The sequence below is a fragment of the Muscardinus avellanarius genome (assembly GCF_963383645.1).
Source record: "Muscardinus avellanarius genome assembly, chromosome: 12".
NCBI classification, from domain to species: Eukaryota; Metazoa; Chordata; class Mammalia; order Rodentia; family Gliridae; genus Muscardinus; species Muscardinus avellanarius.
The window spans coordinates 5,210,250-5,230,999 of NC_137798.1; the positions used below are offsets into that span (position 1 = coordinate 5,210,250).

General features: G+C 47.9%; 1 protein-coding gene across 1 annotated transcript in view; it reads right to left on the minus strand.

The window, feature by feature from the left end:
- Window positions 1–1,786: 1,786 nt before the first annotated feature.
- Window positions 1,787–20,750, minus strand: part of INO80 (INO80 complex ATPase subunit) — a gene marked incomplete at both ends in the record, with an annotated part of 102,216 nt that continues 83,252 nt past the window's right edge. The window contains 7 exons of the mRNA XM_080707954.1: window positions 1,787–2,004; window positions 4,374–4,589; window positions 6,996–7,155; window positions 7,447–7,602; window positions 10,478–10,566; window positions 12,088–12,190; window positions 13,159–13,317. Coding sequence (XP_080564080.1) covers window positions 1,787–2,004; window positions 4,374–4,589; window positions 6,996–7,155; window positions 7,447–7,602; window positions 10,478–10,566; window positions 12,088–12,190; window positions 13,159–13,317 — 1,101 coding nt within the window. The remainder of the gene's footprint in view (window positions 2,005–4,373; window positions 4,590–6,995; window positions 7,156–7,446; window positions 7,603–10,477; window positions 10,567–12,087; window positions 12,191–13,158; window positions 13,318–20,750) is intronic.

Sequence of the window (20,750 nt, forward strand, 5' to 3'; positions counted from 1 at the left end):
CGAGCCACGGCCTGGGAGGCCACAGCCGGCTCACTCGGGACCATGAGCCCTGCTCAGAGGTGACGCGAGAGTGTCTTGTTGCAGTCTTTTAGCCAAGCACAGGAACACCAACTGCCCGTGTAGTGGCTGGAACCCCTGCTCTTTTCTCAAGTGATCTTAGAACTAAGTTTTCAGAAGCTGATGCTTCTGGGATCCTAAGAACACATGTCACTGTTTTCTGTCTTGATTCTTGCAGGTAGAGCTAACTTTGCGATGCTGTCAGTATTAAGATTACCACTGTGTAACTGCCTGGTGGTGGACGGGCCACGCTGAGCACACCTAAGTCCTGAGGCACCGTGAGCCCACGCCAGCCTGGGCTGCCACATCCCGGGGGCGCCCCTCCCAGGTCCCACTGAAGTGCTCCCAGCAAACAGCCACAGCGACCCTTGTGCTCCTAACTCCATCCTGAGAGGGCTCTGCCTCCGCTTCATCCTGCCACACCTGAGAAGCAGCTGAAAGACCACAAACACCGGATTTACATAAAATTATCTCACTCCATTTTATTTAAGATTTTTTTATCCAGTTAGTAAAAGAAAGATGTGTCTCTCTTTATACATATATACAAGTTCAGTTATAAAAATAGACAGCACATTCAAAGAGAAAAAAGGCTTGGCATTTTTCTGATTCCCTCTAAGGAGCATCTGTACACAGGAGTCTGGGTTAGACGAGGGAATCTTAATGATTTAAATTAAATGATTCCCCTACAACCCCTACTCCCTCCCCAAAAAAAAGGTTTAAAAAAATCAATCTATCTAAACTCAATTCCGCGATTTTCAGGTGTGCAAATTAGAGGCTGGCCCAACTGGAAGTGCCTGCTCCGCCGGGGCATCGGGCAGGGGCAGGTGGGAGCCCCTCCCATCAAGCACCCCCCTGCCCCTGGGCCAGCAAGTGCAGGCTGGCCGGGCCTGGGGCTGGTGCTGAGCCTGCCACTCCTCCACACCCCAACTCACGCCTACTGCCCCTTCTTCTCTCAGTGCAATACAGACAGTGCATACAGCCAAGCGGGGGCTGAGGGGCAAGGTGAGGAGACTGTGCATTCAGGACGGACAGCGGGGTGCCTGCGGGAGGGCAGTGAAGGGTGTCCTGCTGATTGAGGTGGCTCCTGGTCTCTTTACTGGCTTCTGGGAGTCCCTTGGGTGCGAGCTGCTGCTGGTGGGACCTGACGGTTCCCTGGTGTGAACCATGCAGGACAGGGAAGGAAATGCTGGGAAAGAGCTGTCCACGGGGCAGCTTCCTCTAGCTTTGTTATCCGTACAAGCCACCACCTTCTCTGCCATACACCACTCTCTTCAACAATGACTCTGTGGCAAATGAGGCCTGGGGACCTGGTGTGCCCAGACTACGGGCGCCAGGTGCACAGCCTCCTCACCTCCCCCAGGAGAGAATCCCCCCCACCGTGGAGGGCTCTTCACAGCACCTGCGAAGCCTGTAAGGGACACGTTAGGGCCGAGTGGAATGGGGTGGACAGTGCCCGAGCATCCACAGGGTCTACCCAGGCCCTCGGCAGAGTTGCTCTGGGAGGCTGGGGCTGACCCTTCCTCGGCCCTCTTCCTTTAGGGCACCCCAGAGCACCCCCGTGGAGCAGGTGATCAAAGTGCTCACATCAACCACCTGCCTGTCTCTCTTGCCGCAACTGGTCCTCTGCCCCGACTTGGGATTAAGATGCTGCGCTGGGCGAGCCATCCAAGGCCATCTGGGGCCAGGCCGCGCCCTGGTTTGGCTGAAGGAAGCTGCAGGGCCCAGCTGGTCACCGTCCTCCAGAGGAGTTGGTGCTCTTGCCCTGTTTCCGGACCAGAGACTCTGCGGCGAGGCTGCTGGTCACGTGGAGGCTCTTGGGAGTCCCAGGAACATTACCTCCTTTGCTCAAAGGAGAACTCAAGGGAGAAGAGGCGCTTGAGGGTCCAAAGTCAGCGAGGCCAGCGGGCCTGACAAGGGACGTCTGCAGAGGGCTGCTGGCGGAGATCCCTGTGGGCACAGAGAGAGACAGGGTGATTCTAGGTCCCAGTGAGCGTGCGCCTGCAGTACTGGAGGGTGGGGAAACCTCCCTGCCACCCTCTGGGCATATCTGCTTGTTCTTCCTGCCAACTGTCTTTTCAGTAAGAGGAGTGGGATTTTCATTTTTATTTTTTGGTACTAGGGATTGAACCCAGGGCACTCTACCTCTGAGGTAAGTACCCAGCCCTTTTTTGTATTTTCTCTCTGAAATATGGACTCACTAGGTTGCTGTAAGTCTCAATACTTGCTGAGGCTATCCTTGAACCTGCGATCCTCCAGTCTCAGCCTCCCAAGTACCGGGATTATAGATGTGACCCACAATGGCTGGCTGAGTGATAGGTTTTATTTCTTTTTCTTTATTCTTTTTTTGTGGTACTAGGGATACAACCCAGGGGCCTTCTACCTCCAGGCCACACTCCCAGACCTATTTTATATTTTTATTTGGAAACAGGGTCTAAGGTGTCTCAGCCTCACTAAGTAGCTAAGTAGTGACTTTGAACCTGTACGATCCTCCTGTCTCAGCCTCCCAAATACTGGGATTATAAGTGTATGCCACCACGCCCAGCTAGTAATTTATTTATTTTTTGCGGCACAGGGCATTCTACCTCAGAGCTATACTCCCAGCCATATTTTTTATTCTTTATTTTGAAACAGGGTCTCATTGACTTGCAAAGGGCCTCACTAAGTAGCCGAGACTGTCCATGAACCGCAATTCTCCAAGTGCTGGAATTACAAGTGTGCGCCGCCATGCTCAGCTCTAGTAATGGTTTTAAAGAAAAAAAAAATGATACCTACGTAGCACTGCCCACATCACCTCAGCGAGAGAGTGAAAGTCCTCTTGGGACTCTGGACAGAGCGCGCGTAATCTGGGGCGCCAGGGCTACAGGATGAGCGAGAGCTGTAAGGCACGAGGCACTAGAGCGTCTCCTTTCTTCTCGTTTGGATGTCAGCTGAGACCAGCTGCTTCCTTAACTTCTCGACGTCCCGACTCCCGCAAGCACAGGCCGTTTACTCTCCACCTGTGTCTACCCAAGGCACTGGCCACGCTCCTCTTGTTCTCCAAGCCCTATCACGCTCCAAGGACCCAGGTGAAAGCCCTAATCTTTGGTGACAGCCCCCCGGGCAATGGTGAATTTCTTCTTCTTGGTGTGAACCAATTCAACTTTCACCTGACAATTCATTGCCTAATCTGAAGTTTCAGTATTTCCTGTGTCCTGTTTTGCTCTCCTGAAAATAAATTCAACCTGCTTGGTGGGCGAGAGCTCACTGCTCATCCACAGTGGGACGGCAGGCAACCTACACCGAGTCATACCCCTCGCCTTTCTTAAAACTTTATTTTGAGACAGGATCATGCTAAGTTGCCCAGGCTGGTCTTGCACTTGTGACCCTCCTGCCTCAGCCTCCACAGTAGCTGGGCCGGCAGGCCTGTGCCACTGCGCCAGCTAGTATTATTGGATTTTCTTGTGCTGTTCTACCCTGTCTCCTGTACCTTCCTCAACCCAGATTTCAAGAAGAAATCCCGAGGAGCGTCGTGCTTTGCCCAGTCAAGGCTGCTGCCTTTGTTACTGGCATGATTCCTGCTTTCCAAAGTCGTGATGAACCAGCAAAGGGCCAAGCAACACTGGGCTAGACTACTTATTTATTGTGGCACTGGGGATCGAACCAAGGGGGACTCTACCTCTGAGTTATACCATCAGCCCTGTTTAAAAACAAAATAGTATTTTTTGGGGGCAGAACTGAGGATTGAACGCAGGGAATTCTACCTCCGAGCTACTTTCCCAGCCCCCTTTTTTTTTAAACGGGGTCTCACTAAGTTGCAAGTGGCTGCAGTAAATAGCTGAGACTGGTTGTGAACCTGCAATCCTCCTGTCTCAGCCTCCCAAATACTAGAATTACATCTGGCTAGTTTAAAAAATGGTCTCACTAGGTTAATGAGAGTCTCACTACTTGCCGGGCTATCTCAAAACCGCAATCCTCCTATCTCAGCCTCCTAAGTACTGGGATTACAAGTGTGTGCCACCATGCCTGGCTGGATTACTATATTTCTCTTTTTCTTTCTTTCTTTCTTTTTTTGGTGGTACTGGGGATGGAACCCAGGGGCATTCAACCTCCGAGCTACACCCCCAGCCCTACTTTTTATTCTTTATTTTGAAAGCGGGTCTCCCTGAGTTGCAGAGGGCCTCGCTAAGTAGCTGAGGCTGTCCGTGAACTGCGATCCTCCGGTCTCAGCCTCCCGAATGCTGGGATGACAAGCGTGCGCCACCACGCCCAGCTTTAGCAGGTAGGGCTTTCAACAGATTTCCAGACTGAGACAGCCTGCGGCCCCGTGGGCTCCGCACCTTTCGACACGTTGTACCCGTATGCGGCGTAGGCAGCAGCGGAGGCCGCTGCAGCTCCTGCTTTCGCTCCTGCCATGGCGGCGGCACTCCCCGCCGTGGACTTCCGGCTGCGGCCTTTCCCGGCTCCTTTGGCTGTGCTTCCTGAACCTTTGGGGCGACCACGACTTCGAGCTGAGTGACCTCGACCTGCAGCTGGCACTTCCTGAATGGAAATTCCTGTGGAAAAAAAGTGAATCTTCTCAAAAAAAGAACTTTCATCTGACAAAAAGAGCTGATTCTCAGGGTGAGATGGGATCCCCCCCCCCCCGCCCTCCTTGTGGTACTGGGGATTGAACTCAGGGGCATTCTACCTTCAAGTTGCATTCCCAGCCCTATTTTAATTTTATTTGGGAAAAAGGTCTCACTAGGTTGCTGAGAGCCTCACTATTTGCTGAAGACTGTCCTTGAACCTACAATCCTCTTGTCTCAGCCTCCCAAGTACTGGGATTACAGGAGTGTACCACCACGCCTGGCCAGGCTGGCCTTGGGGCTTAAGCAATCATCCTACCTCAGCCCTCCCAGGGCTGGCACTGTAGGCATGTATCACATCATCAGCTTTTCAGGGTGTCTTTATTTAATGGATTGGCCACTGTGTCTCATGAGTTCCTAAGAATTGTGAAGAGCTAATAAGGCCTTCTCTTGCAGCACTACGGATGGAACGCAGGGGCATTCTACCCCTTAACGACTACCCCAGCCCTATTTTTGATTCTTTTGAAACAGGGTCTCACTGGGTGGCAAAGGGCCTCACTAAGTAGCTGAGGCTGTCTGCGAACCGCGATCCTCTGGTCTCAGCCTCCTGAATGCTGGGATTACAAGCGTGCTGACACCACACCCGGCTCCAGCTTACTCTTTAAATTGTTCTCTCTCTCTCTCTCTCTCTCTCTCTCTCTCTCTCTCTCTCTCTCTCTCCCCTCCCTCCCTCCCTCCCTCCCTCCTTCCCTCCCCCCACTCTTTCTTTTTTTGGTGGTACTGGGGGTGAAACCCATGGGCTTTTCTACCTCTGGGCTATACTTCCAGACCTATTTTATACTTTATTTGGAAACAGGGTCTCACTAAGTTGCTGAGAGCCTCACTAAGTAGCTGAGGCTGGGTTCGAACCTGTGCAATCCTCTTGTCTCAGCCTCCCAAGTACTGGGATTACAAGCGAGCGCCACCACGCCTGGCTAAAGTTGTACTTTTTTCTAAAAAGTGGTTCTAGGGCTGGGGGGTGGGTAGCTCAGTGGTAGAGTGCTTGCCTAGCATGCTTGAGGAGCTGAGGCTGAGGGGAGGAGGTAGAGAAGGAGAAAAAAGGGGAAAAGGAAGACGAGGAAGAGGAAGGGAAGGAGAAACAAGGAGGAAGAAGAGGAAGGGGGGAAGAGAAAAGAAAAAAAGGGAAGAGGAAGGGGAAGAAGAGAAAGAGGAAGAAAAAGAAAAGAGGGAGAGGAGGAAGGAGAGGAAGAGGAAGAAGAGAAAGAGGAAGAGGAAAAGAAGGAAGAAAAGGATAAAGAAAAAGAAGAGGAAGAAGACTAAGAGGAGAAAGAGAAAGAGGAAGAAGAGGAAGAGGAAGAGGAGGAAAAGAAGGAAGAAAAAAAGAGGAAGACTAAGTGAAACAAGAGAAAGAGGAAGAGGAAGAAGAGGAAGAGGAGGAAAGGAAGGAAGAAAAGGATTAAGAAAAAGAAGAGGAAGAAGACTAAGAGAAACAAGAGAAAGAGAAAGAGGAAGAAGAGGAAGAGGAAGAGGAGGAGGAGGAAGGGGGAAGAGAAAGAGGAGGAAGAAGGAAGAGGAAGAAGGAAGAGGAGGAAGCGGAAGAGAAAGAGGAAGAAGAGGAAGAAGGAAGAGAAGGAAGAGGAAGAAGAGGAGGAAGAGGAAGAGGAGAAAGAGGAAGAGAAGGAGGAAGAAGAGGAAAAAAGGAAAAAGGGAATAGGAAGAAGAAAGGAGAAAGAGGAAGAGGAAGGGGATGCAGGGGAAGAAGAGGAAGAAAAAGAGGAAGGGGAAGAGGAAAAAAGAGCCACCCCACTACCCCATTAAAATATCAACTACAGGGGTTTAATACTTGGGACTTACCCACATAAACTAAAGTGCCTCTGTCTTTGGGTCAACCCTCACTTCCAAGTTTTGAATCTCACTATGATGTGTAATTACAATGCACCAAGAAAAGTAGAAAAAAATTCTAAAATCTTTGCAGTTTTCACTAAACCTTATCTTTCCCTTGAAGAGACTATTGAAAAAAACCAAAATCTTCTTGCTTCAATTCTACTGTGTGTGTGTGTGTGTGTGTGTGTGTGTAACTGGGATTGAAACCAGAGACATTCTACTTCTGAGCTACACCCCCAGCAATTTTTTGCTTTTGAAACAGGGTGTCACTGGGTTACTGAGAGGCTGCTACATCGCTGAGACTGTCTTAAAACCTGCAATTCCCCTGGTCTCAGCCGTCCAGGTATTGGGATTACAGGGCAATACCACCATGCTTGGCTGCATTGTACTTTTTCAAGAAAGAAAGAAAAAAAAAGTCCTCATCCCAGAAGGAATCGGGACCTCACTAGACCAACACTTCCCGTGAGGTAGACGTGCAGGCTCCTGCCGCGAGGCAGCAGCGTCCCTCACCATTCACGGTGTCCGACACGGAGCCCGTGACGGAAGCAGGAGAGGTGGCAGCGCGGGACTGAGATGCGGAGGAGGCGGGGTCGTCCACGATGACCAGCATGTCACTGCTGCTCTCATCGGGGGGAATGGAGCCCGTGTGCAGCTCACTGCTGATGGAGATCTGGAAGAGGAGGCGAGTCACTGCTACGCTCAGTGCCACGGCGCGGCCCTGGCCCACGACTGAGAACACGCTTCACGGGACTTGCCTGGCCTCACTGTTGAGGCGCAGATGCCTCTGCCTTGGCTTTGAGTAGCCGGCCTGTGCTCACTCGCTCTTGTCCTTATGAATCCCGGGTGCAACCCCCTTCCACACGGGAGAAGACTCCAGAAGCAAAGGCTTCTCGGCAGTGTGTCCTTGTTACAAGGTCGGGATGCAGCTCACTGCCGTGATGGAAGCATCCGGCAGGCTCACCTCACTGAAAGGGCTGGGCATGGCGGAATCCACGCTGATGAAGGAGTCGTCCCCGTCGGCAGAGAGGTTGGAGTTGTCGGCTGAAGGAACGAACGGGATCACCAGGTTCACACCCTCTCTTCTCCGTTTCCCATCCAGCTCGTCTTCTTTTTTCTTCTGGGAACATAAAGATCAGAATATATGTAAAAACCATAAGGATATGGATCTCTAAGAGAAAAGAGGGAATAGGAAAGAAAAATGATAGAACTTTTCTTTTTTTTTCCTATCTCTTTATTTATTTATTGATATGAGGGGTTGGGCCCAGAGACATATACCATCTACCTGCCCTGTTTACTTTTTATTTTTTTGCAGTGTTGGGGGTAAAACTCAGGGGCATTCTACCTCCAAGCTACACCCCAGCCCTATCTTTTATTCTTTATTTTTGAAACAGCGTCTCATTGAGTTGCAAAGGGCCTCACTAAGTAGTAGCTGAGGCTGTCCGCAAACCATGATCCTCCTGTCTCAGCCTCCCAAATACTGGGATTATAAGCATGCGCCACCACGCCTGGCTACTTTTTATCTTGAAACAGGGTCTCGCTAACATGCTAAGGCTGGCCTCAAACTTGTGATCCTCCTGTTTCAACCTCCCAAAGACTGGAATCACAGGGTATGCTGCCATGCCCAGTTAGATTTTATTCTTTTTGTTGGTACTAGAGATTGAACCCAGGGACATTCAACCTCCAAGATAGACTCCCAGCTCTATTTTTTATTTTTTATTTTGAAACAAGGCCTCACTAAATGGCTGAGGCTGGCCATTAACCTGTGGTCCTCCTATCTCAGCCTTCTCAGTACTGGGATTACAAGCATGCGCCACCACGCCCGGCTACTTTTATCCTTTATAAACTTCTTTCTCAATTACTTTTTTTTTTTTCTTCTGGGGATTGGACCCAGGGCCTTGTGCATTCTAAGCAAGAGCTTTGCCAATGAGTTACACCCAAACTCCTCAATTACTATATTTTTGGAGCATTAAAACCTCCTTAGGAGCCAGGCATGGTGGCGCACGCTTGTAATCCCCACGCTTGGGAGGCTGCACGGGTTTGAAGCCAGCCCCAGCTACTTAGTGAGGCTCTCAGCAACTTAGTGAGACCCTGTTTCTAAATAAAATATAAAAATAGGTCTGGGAGTATAGCCCGGAGATAGAAAGCCCCTGGGTTCTACCCTCAGTAACACACACACACACACACACACACACACACACACACACACACACACACGTATGCACGCACGCACGCATGCACGCACTCTCTCCCTCCCCCCCTCCCTCCTTCCCTCCCATGTGGGAAAACTATCTTTTCTTCTTTGCTAATATTTCTGAATGTTAAAGCTACTTTTTTTTTTTTTTTTGTGGTGGTCCTGGGGTTCCTGGAAGCCCTTCTACCTCCGGGCTATACTCCCAGACCTATTTTTACATTTTTATTTGGAAACAGGGTCTCCTAAGCCAGCGAGCGCAGCTGGCTTCGAACCTGCGCGATCCTCCTGTCTCTGCCTCCCAAGCGCGGGGATTACAAGCGTGCGCCACCACGCCCGGCTTAAAGCTACTTTTATAGCCGGGCGTGGTGGCGCACATTTGTAATCCCGCGCTTGGGAGGCTGAGACAGGAGGATGAGGATCGCACAGCTTGGAAGCCAGACTCAGCTACTGAGTGAGGCTCTCAGCAACTTAATGAGGCCCTGTTTCCAAATAAAATATAAAATGGGTCTGGGAGTATAGCCCGGAGGTAGAAAAGCCCCTGAGCCCCCCCCCCATACCAAAAAGAGCTACTTTTTTTTTTTTTTTTTCTGGTGGTACTGGGGGGTGGAACCCAGAGGCTTTCTACCTCTGGGCTATACTCCCAGACCCATTTTATATTTTATCTGGAAACAGGGTCTCACTAAGTTGCTGAGAGCCTAAGTAGCTGAGGCTGGCTTCGAACCCATGCGATCCTCCTGTCTCAGCCTCCCTAGTGTGGGGATTACAAGCGTGCACCACCACGCCCGGCAAAAAGCTACTTTTATTATTCTCTCTGTGTGTGTGTGTGTGTGTGTGTGTGTGTGTGTGCGCGCGCGCGCGCATGTGCGTACGGCACTGCAGATTGAATCTAGTACTGAAATTACAGAAATGCACCAGCATGCCTGGCTTTATTATTTTAATTTTAATTTTTTTGCAGTGCTGGGGATTGAACCCAGGGCTATGATATTACTGAGTTACACTGCCAGCCCTTTTTATTTTGAGACAGGGTCTGGCTAAGTTCCCCAGGCTAGCTTCAAACTTGTAATCCTCTTGCCTAAGTCTCCAGGGTCACTGGAATTACAGGCATATGCCACTCTATTTGGCAAGCTATTTTTATTTTATTTTATTTTTTGCGTTATTGGGGATTGAAAGAACCCAGGGACATTCTATCTCCGAGCTACACACTCCCAACCCAGTACTTCTTATTCCTTATTTTGAAACAGGCCTCACTTGGTTGCACTGTCTGTGAACTTGTGATCCTGCTGCCCAGCCTCGCCAATGCTGCGTGCACAGCATGCCCTGCTCCTTCTACTTTACAGAGTGGTAATAATGGCTTGGATATCGAGAAGAGAGCTTAGGAAATGGATGGATGGCAGCTCAGAGGATCTTAGTTCTTTATTCTCAGCAGTTTTCAGCTTTGTAAAAGAAGCGAGTACCAGGGGTACTGGCTAAAAAGAATTCTTCCTAGAGCAGGTCCAAGAGGGGTCACAGATTCTACAACAGGAAGACTGGCACATTGACTGGAAAAACTATACAGCATAGACAGACTCCCGGGTAGTTGACTATCAACAGCTCATGGTCACACAGGGACTTGATAATTTCTATAAGTAATATCCGCCTTACCCACACTGAGCACTGTCAAGGGAGTCGCGTCCTCCAAGGCCGCATTTCTCCCGACCAATCCCTGAGTGCTACGGATCGCACAGTGGGAGCAGGACACCAGCCCGTGACCACGGCGCCGGCCATGGGCCCGGAGCCCACCCGCCTTCCCCGGCTGGGATACCTTCTCTGCGTACTTCTCCCGCTTGCGCTTGCGCTCCTTCACTCTGTTGCTTTCCTCCTGCTGGCGTTTTTCTTCCTGCCGCAGTCTCACTACCAAGGAGAAAAAACCGAAACAAAAGAAAACCCCAACAGATAGGGTAACCGTGGAATCATAATCCTTGTTCTCTGAAACGAAGGGGTCGTATCCTTGGATGTTTAGGTTCCAAGGTAAGCCTCGGGTCTGTTTGCGACAAGTCACTGGTAGCTTTCTAACTCCAGAAAGAGGGTCTTTGGGTTCAAACCATGCTTCCTCCCACTGAATTACTATGGCCTTCCCTCGCCCTCCACTTCTCCTTTTCCTGTGCTAACACCTCTGCATCACACAAGTCAAGTTTTTCTTTTGGTGGAACTGGGGATCTAACCCAGGGGCTTTCTGACTGAGCTATGCCCCAGCTCTATTTTTTTTTTTTTTTTTTAATTTTGAAATGGAGTCTCACTAAATTGTGGAAGGCTTTGCTAAGTTGCTGAGGATGACTGAGAACCCATGATACTCCGTTCTCAGATTCACAAGTACTGGAATTATAGGTCTGCACTACCATGCCCAGCTTAACAGCTTTATTTATTTTATTTATTTTTGGGTGGTACTGGGGTTCCTGGAAACCCTTTTACCCCCGGGCTACACTCCCAGGCCTATTTTTTATATTTTTATTTGGAAACAGGGTCTCTTAAGCCAGCGAGGCTAGCTTTGAACCTGTGCGATCCTCCTGTCTCCATCTCCCAAGCACGGGGATTACAAGCGTGCGCAACCACGCCTGGCACAAAGTTCTATTTTTATTTATTTATATTTTAGTGGTACTTGGGGTTTAATCCAAAGGCATGGAACCCAGGAGCATTCTACCTCCAAGCCATACCCTCAGCCCTATATTTTATGCTTTATTTTTGAAACAAGGTCTCACTGAGTTGCAAAGGGCATCACTAAGTAGCTGAGGCTATCTGCGAACCGCTATCCTCCTCTGTCAGCCTCCCAAATGCTGGGATTACAAGTGTGCGCCATCATGCCTGACTCCTATTTTTTGTTTTTATTTTTATTTTGAAACAAGGTCTCACTACTCACTACTTGCTGAGGCTGTACTCGAACCTGCCATCCTCCTGTCTCAGCCTCCCAAGTACTGGGATTACAGCATGTGCCACCACACCTGGCTAAGCGACAGTTTTTAGAAGATGCTCGCATATTTTTGGATGTGTGCTGCTAACGTCTTCAGAAGCTCACGAGATAAGGAAAGCCATGTTCTCAAAAGTTGGAGACGGGGAGGAGGCTCACATGGTTACACTGTGCTTCTTCAACCTCTCTACAGATGCTAATCTGGCAGAGAGTAAACTCATTTTTGTGGAGGAGTCAGTCTTCTTCCTTGTGTAAGCTATAGGTGTATCTGAAGTCATATTTACTTTTTAAAATACATATACATTTTGCCTTGCATTCCACAAAACGTCCTCGTTTGGGTCTTAATATACAAGTGCTTCTTCCCAGTGGACCCCTTGGCTTGTCTAGTCTTGGCATACATGCAAGTGCCTCGTCTGCTCTCAGATGTGTGGGGCTGGAGAGGACAGGGCGCCAGTAGTTGGGTTACGTACGTTTCTTTTCTAACTCCTCGTCGTCTAGAAGAAGACTGACCACTTCTTTGGGTTTCAAGGTATCTGGTTTGAAGTTCCCACCTGAAATCACCATCCGCTGAATCTACATAAAGCAAATCAGAACGTCACCTCCAAGCATCTATTCCCTTCCAGCAAACACCGAGGAAGAAATCGACATCTTTCTTCTCTAGCTCCTCAGGAGAGGCCTCTCGTTTCCCTATTTCTTTCTTGTTTACCTGACTAGCTGACTGATTCTTACAGATTTTTTGCTCAACAGAAAGGACATTTTGCACTTCTTTGCTTGGAACTATAAATTTTTAGCTAAAAAAACCCCCAGTAATACTGAAATTAGGATGGGAAAAAAATTAGAATGAATCAATTGGAAACTAGCAAATTCAGCATGTAACTCAGAGCAGGTAAGCTGAGAGTACTGGGATAAGGACTCCAAAATGTCACCCTTTCTTCTTCCTTTTTTTTTTTTTTTTTTTTTTTCAGTATTGGGGACTGAATCTAGGGCACTCTACCTCGGAACTACACCCCTAGCCCTGTTTTATTTTTTTATTTTATGGTGAGGGTGGAACCCAGGGGATTTTCTACCTCCAGACTACACTCACAGACCTATTTTTTATACTTGATTTGGAAACAGGGTTTCACCAAGTTGCTGAGAGCCTTACTAAGTAACTGAGGCTGGCTCTGAACCTGTGCGATCCTCCTGTCTCCGCCTCTGAATCGCTGGGATTACAAGCATGCGCTACCATGCCTGGCTTATTCATTTTACAACAGGGTCTCGTTAAATTGCCGAGGGCCTAAGAAGCTGAGGCTGGTCGAGAACCCGCGATCCTCCTGTCTCAGCCTCCCAAGTACTGAGATTACAAGTGTGCGCCACCATGCCCGGCTCACTCTTTCTTCTAAATATGACCTGAGCAATAGCCAAGACTGCTTTGGACAGGTCCTGATTTCATTTTCTATGCAGAGGAAATTTCAGTTTCTTAGACTGAAACCATCTTAGTGCCGCCCGTGCGGCTGGCTTCCTCTCTCTCCCCGGTACAGTCATCTTTGCCTTGGGCTTACCTCGCTCTTCTCCTTGGCTCTCTGCAGGATGCGCTCCTCAATGGTGCCTTTACAAATGAGCCGGTACACGGTCACCTGCTTTGTCTGCCCCAAGCGGTGGGCTCTATCCATGGCCTGCTGGTCTACAGTGGGGTTCCAGTCACTATCATAGAATATCACCTGCGCAGCAAGACAAGAATGCAGTCAACAAGGCACCCTCCTGGCAGGACCAGAAGTCCAGTTTGCAATGGTTTCATGTCGGTAAGACCAGATTTCTTTCTACGATATTCAGATGAGAAGACTGTTATCTTCTCATAAGATCAAGCCAATTTTTCATTTGCTATGGCCAAAAGAGAGATGCTCCTGGCCTTTGCAGTTTTCATTTCAAAAGAAGAGAAAAGAAGCCACGCGTGGTGGTGCACGCTTGTAATCCCAGTCCTTGGGAGACTGAGACAGAAGGATCCGGGTTCGCAGCCAGCCTCAACTACTTAGTGAGTCCCTCTGCAACTTAGTGAGATCCTGTTTCAAAATAAATAAGCTGGGCGTGGTGGTGCATGCGTGTAATCCCCGCGCTTGGGAGGCTGAGACAGGAGATCACACAGGTTCAAAGCCAGCCTCAGCTATTTAGTGAGGCTCTCAGCAACTTAGTGAGACCCTGTTCTCTTTCTTTTTTTTTTTTTTTGGTGGTACTAGGGTTCCTGGAAGCCCGTCTACCTCTGGGCTACCCATTTTTACATTTTTATTTTGGAAAGAGGGTCTCCTAAGCCAGTGCACGCGGCTGGCTTCGAACCTGCGTGATCCTCCTGTCTCTGCCTCCCAAGCGCGGGGATTACAAGCGTGCGCCACCACACCTGGCAGACCCTGTTTTCAAATAAAGTATAAAATAGGTCTTGGAGTGTAGCCTGGAGGTAGAAAGCCTCTGGGTTCCACCCCAGTACCACACACATACACACACACATACACACACACACACACACACACACACACACACACACACACACACAAAGGGGGGGGATGTAGCTCAGTGGTAGAGCACTTGTGAGACCAGTACTGCCAAAAAAAAAAAAAAAAAAAAAAGACAATAATAAAATATGTAACAGTAGCTAACTGTTAACATTTAGTGCTCACTATGTTAACTGTTGAGCCAGGCATGGTGGCACATTTTTGTAATCCCACCATTTGGGAGGCTGAAAAAGAAGGATTATGGTTTGAGGACAGCCTCAGCTACTTAGTGAGGTCCTTTGCAACTCAGTGAGACCCTGTTTCAAAATAAAGTATAAAAATAGGACTGGGGGTGTAACTTGGAGATAGAATGCCCCTGGGTTCCATCCCCAGTACCACACACACACACACACACACACACACACACACACACACACACACACACAAGTTAACCCTTAGTGCAGTCGCTGTTTTAAGTACATTAACTCGCTTAAAGCCCACAATCTCCATAACCTGGGTACTATTAAGACCTCTATTTTAGGGCTGGGATGTAGCTAAATGGTAGAGCTCAAGCTTAGCATGTACGAGGCCCTGGGTAGAATCCTAAGCAGCATGAAAAACTCAAACCTACATTTTATAAATTAGGAGACCGAAGCACAGAGGAATTAGAGCATCTGAAGATCACAGAGCCTAAGTAAGTGGTAGGCCTGGTGTGAGGGATGGGAAAGCCTTCTCTTAGGCACCGCAGCTCCTTTGGAAAGAGACAGGCATGGCTTTCTTGGCATTCTTGTGCTCTCATCAAAAGGGTCACTTCCTGTCCAATAGATCCCAAGGATGAGATGTCTGAAGGGTTCCCTAGAAGTTATGTCCAGTTTACTGAACAAAAACAAAATGTACCAACAAGTGATCCTAAAACCTACAGACTTCTGTATCTTCGGCTCTTGAGGATTCACACAGTGGACCGCCTGACAGAATCGCAGTTCAAAATGGCCCTCATCTCTCATCGCCCTGCCCTGCATCTGATCGTCACTAAATCCTACAGTGCTTCTTCAGAATTGGGCCTGTGCTGCTTCCTTCCTTCCTTTCCTCCCTTTATCTTTTGTTCATACTATGAACTGAACTCAGAGTTATTCTAACTTGGACACCCTCCAGCCCTATTTTACTTTATTTTGAAACAGGGTCTCACTAAGTCGCTGAGGCTGGCTGTGAGCCTGTGACCCTCCTGTCTCAGCCTTCCAAACACTGGGACCCCAGGTGTGCACCACCATGCCCAGCTTACACCCCTTCTTTCTATGGTCTCACTATTATCAACCTGGATGGGCCCTCACTGCCTCCTCTTGGGTCACAAGTGCTGTTAGACCAGTGGGCGTGCTCCATTTCAGCCTGTCTGCCTTCTCAGTCTACCCAACACTTATGCTGTACACAAGTCCAAGTTCCCTTAGTAACTGTGCTCTGCCATGGAGGCCGAGACAGGAGATAGCAGGTTCAAGGACAGTCTTAGCAAGTAATGTGACTCTCATCAACAAGCAAGACCCTGTTTCTAGACAGGAAATAAAATCGAGCTGGGGTGTGGCCCTAAGGTGGAATATCTCTAGGCTCAATTCCTAGTACCACAAAAAAGAAATAGTAAAGACTAAGCCCTGCTGAGCACTTACGGTGAGCCTTGCACTATGTATGCACTCAGAGGCCTAGAATTCTTGCAAAAACACCTCCTCCATCTTACCAATAAAGAGGAGACTGGCCTAGGACCACCGAGAGCAGACAGGATGGGTTCCACCAAACAGTCCCCCAAACACTAGGACAAGACTTTGTATCGCCTACCTCCCATGGTACAAGTTCCCACTTAATTACTACCTTCTATGTACATTCGACGCCTTCACTTGTGTTTTTTGTCATTTTTATTCTTGCTCTGACCTATTTATTAGCTTATGCATAGATCATCATTCTTATTCCCTATGTATTTTCCTTCCTTCTTTTATTGTTATGGATCAAACCCAGGTGTCCTCTACCACTGAGCTACATTGCCAGTCTTTTTACTTTTTGAGGGTGTTGCTAAACTGCTCAGGCTGGCCTTAAACTTACGATCCTCCTGCAATAGCCTGCGGATCTCGGATTAAAGGTGAATGCCACTGTGGCTCGTTTCACGTGTGCCATTTAAAGAAGCAAGTCAAGCTGGGTGTGGTGTCGCACACTTGTAATCCCAGTACTCGGGAAGCTGAGACAGGAGGATTGCAGGTTTGAGACCAGCCTCAGCTACTTAGTGAGGCTCTCAGCAACTTAGTGAGACCCTGTTTCCAAATAAAATATAAAATATGTCTGGGGGTGTAGCCCGGAGGTAGAAAGCCCCTGGGTTCCACCCCAATACCACACAAAAATAAATAAATAAATAAATAAATAAATAAATAAATAAATAAAATAAATAAGCAGAGTGTGGTGGCACATGTTTGTAATCCTAGCATTCAGGAGGCTGAGGCAGGTGTATTGCAGATTGAAAAACAGCCTCAGTAAGTACTGAGACTCTCACCAACTTAGTGAGACCCTGTTTCAAAATAAAAATAAAATAGGGCTGGGGGTGTAGCTCAGAGGTAGAATGCACTGGGTTCCATCCCCAGCACAACACACACACACACACACACACGAATAAAAAAGCCAGGTGTGTGATGGTGCATGCTTGTAATCCCAGTACTTGTGAGGCTGAGACAGGAAGATTGCAGGTTCGTGGCCAGCCTCACCTACTTGGTAAGGTTCTTGGCAGCTTAGTAAGACCTTGTTTCAAAATAAAGAATAAACTGGGCGTGGTGGTTCACACTTGTAATCCCAGCATTTGGGAGGCTGAGACAGAAAGATAGCAGTTCACAGACAGCTTCAGCTACTTAGGCCCTTTGCAACTCAGGGAGACCCTGCTTCAAAATAGAGGATAAAAAATAGGGCTGGGGGTGTGCCTCAGAGGCAGAATGCTCCTGGGTTCCATCCCAAATACCCCATTAAAAAAAAAAGAGAGAGGGCCGGGCGTGGTGGCGCACGCTTGTAATCCCAGCATTCGGGAGGCTGAGACCTGGAGGATTGCGGTTCGCAGACAGCCTCAGCTACTTAGTGAGGCCCTCTGCAACTCAGTGAGACCCAGTTTCAAACTAAAGAATAAAAAATAGGGCAGGGGGTGTGGCTCGGAGGTAGAATGCCCCTGGGTCCATCCCCAGACCCGCAAAAAAACAAAACAAACAAACAAACAAACAAACAAAAAACCTCCCCCAAAACACAAAAAACAAACAAAAAAACCCCAACAACAACAAAAATCTCGTAGTAAGTTCAAGTCTAGAACAATGGTTCCACACAATTTCATAATTCATTTTCATCATGAATAATCTCATAGGTACTCTCTTAATAGTTACATTTTTCCCCCTAGAAGTCTTGGTGGTAACCAAAGACCTGATTCAACTTATGTTCTTTTTGGGCTCACAAACAATAAGATTAAAGTCTAAGAAAGTAACTTCATAATTTGGCTTTGAAAAAAACCCCAAACTCAGTAGCTATTTACCCTTTAAGTGGATTTAAAAAAAGTACAGAATTTGAGAAGGAAAGAGAATAAAAGACATCACTGTTTAGAAAAATAAACAGGTCCAGGTGTGGTGGTACATGCTTGTAATCCCAGTACTTGGGAGGCTGAGATAGAATTGCCCAGGTTCAAAACTAGCCTCAGCTACTTAGGCTCTCAGCAACTTAGTGAGACCCTGTTTCCAAATAAAATAAAAATAGGTCTGGGATTGTAGCCTGAAGGTAGAAAGCCTCTGAGTTCCATCCCCAGAACACACACACACACACACACACACACACACACACACACACACACACACACACGAAACAGGGAAAGCCTGGTGTGGTGACACATGTCTGCACTTCCAGCCACTCCGGAGCCTAAGGCAGGATTGCAAATTTGAGGTCAGCCTGGCAACTTAGACCTTTCTCAAAATAAGCTACATCTGGGGTTGCAGCTCACAGGTAAACTACTCTTCAGTTCAATCTTCAGTATTTCTCTCCCCGCAAAAGAAGAAAGAAAAATACACAGGGAAAAAGAGTAATGAACTGTGTATAAATAGGTCAAAACAAGAATAATGAAAATGGAAAACCACGTCATGTTTATTTATCTAACTTGACCACTGCCGGGCATGATAGTGCATATGCCTGTAATTTCAGTAGCTGGGAGGCCGAGACAGAAGGATCACAAGTTCCAGGTCAGCCTCAGCAACTTAGCGGGGCCGTGTTTCAAAATAAAAAATAAAAGATAAGAAGTAGAAGTGGGAGTGTCGCTCAGAGGCGGGAAGTCCCTAGGTTCAATCCAGTCCCGCCCCCCAAAGCAGCAAATGTAAGAGCACCCAGGATGGGAACTGGGGGAGCACGGGGAGGACAATGTACCACCGTGGGACAGAGATGACGCATATATTTTGTAACTGGGTTTATGGAGTTCAGTGAGACATACTAGAGAAAAAAACTAACAATTACAGGACTAGAACAAAGTGACTTAGGTGGTTGGAAAAGATAAATGCATGTCAATCCAAAATGCGTGCCCCAGCGATGACTAAGGAGAATGTATTAATAGCACCTTCCTAAGTTGTAAACACCACGCTGAGCATCCATGGGGGAGGGAGGGAGGAGCTGAGACGCAGTAGACTTGCGTATGCAGGTCAATGACAGAGTTTGAGGAGACGAGGGAGTAAAATGGAAAACTTCTACAGGGACGACCAGAAAGAGCTGTAGCAGTACTCAGACAGGGTGGAGATTTTTCTCCCAAAAGTAGGTGGAAGTTCAGTTTCTCGGGAGGACTAAACGCTGACCCACAGGACGTAGGTTTTCGTATACTGCTACTAAGTGCTACTATGGAACAAAAATTCCTCCTTATCTCTATATGTAAGCAATTGAAACAGGGTTGACACAGAAACAAAAACAAACGGGGCAGTTTATTATAACAATCTCTCGTTACAGAGTCTAATACAAAGATAGCCTGAACTCATACAAAAAACAGCTCAGGCAGCTGCTATTCTTCACTTGTTAAACATGTTTTTACTAACCAAGTGGGCCTGACAAATTCCCACTGCATACAAATACATGTTTACATATACATTCTCAATCACAAAACATTAAATCTTTCACGACACTGTAGGCTGACTAACCTCTTCCTTGTCCATAAATGGTTCTGGGGATCTCCCAAAGCCAAATAAATACCAAAGCAAAGGAAAAATGCCAGAGAAGCAGTTAAACCTATCGCTTCGCTAAAACATATATACACACGCACACACAGGATAACTTCAGTTAACACAAAACATAACCTAATATTTTTTGTGGTACTGAGGATCAGACCTAGGGGCATTCTACACCCCAACCCTATTTTATTTTCATTTTGAAACAAGGTTTCCCTAGATTGATGAGTTTTACTACTTGCTGAGGCTGTCCTCAACCCATGGTCCTCCAGTCTCAGCCTCCCGCGTGCTGGGATCACAAGCGTGCACCCTCGAACCTGACTGGCATGCTGAATCCCCAGTGCTTAAACAGCACTATGCCCTTGGACGACACTAACATCTGCTGAATGAATCAACGAAAGGGTCCAGGTACTAGAAATACGGCTTCTGTATGGTTTCCACTGATGAGGTCAACTCCAGTATGGAAACAATTACCTACAATATAACGTGATTAACCTGCTTAGGGAGTGGGGCCTGGAAACAGAACTCCTGAATAGGGGTTTTGAAATACAATCAGAAGTTTACTAAGTGGAAGGAATGCCTGACAGGACAATCTAGACAGAGGGAATAGTTAACGCAACACTAAGTTATGGCAGGGTGCGTTCAGAAAAGTAATAGGTAATCGTTTATTGCTAGAACATGAATTTTGGAAGGGAAAGTGTTATGGCAATTAGGGCGGAAAGGCAGATAAAGGCCACAAATGAAGAGCCTTGTATACCAAGTAAAGGAGTTAATACTTTATGTTGTAGATGACACCCACCACCATCGATACGTACCCAGATGACAGGAACTGGTGACATTATTTACCCAGCGATGCCGCCAGCTGTCCTTAGGCCCTACAGCCCTGCCTCACTGACGGGTGGAGGCTGTTTAGCGAGAAAGGAAGGTACAGTGGACTCCTATGGCTGACAGTGATGTTACAGAATCTGTTTTTCATTCTTTTTTTTACTTTTTGTGGTCCTAGGATAGAACCCAGGGGCGTTCTACCTCTGAGCCACACCCCCCAGCCTGACTTTTTATTCTTCTTATTTTGAAACAGGGTCTCACTAAGTTGAAGAATGCTGCACTAAGTGGATGAGGCGGCTGCGAACCTGGATCCTCCGCCTAAGCCTCCCAAGCATGTGCCACCACGCCTGGCCTGTTTTTCATTCTTGAAAGCTGGCAGTTGGAGACTTCCGGGAAGATGGCGACCGAGAAAAGCGGGGCTTAAGAGTCCCGCTAACAACCAATCTCCATTACCACAAAAAGAGCGCCTTTCATAGCCAGAAAACACCATCACCAGAAAAACAAAAAAAACCACCAGGCTCCAGAGAGAAAGCGGACTGAGAACAGAGCTCAGGGCCACAGAGGAGACACACGAGCCCGAGGACGCGGCAGCAGCGCCATACTGCCGGCGGCAGCGGCGAACTCAACGGACGGCTACAGCAAGCCAGGTGAGCC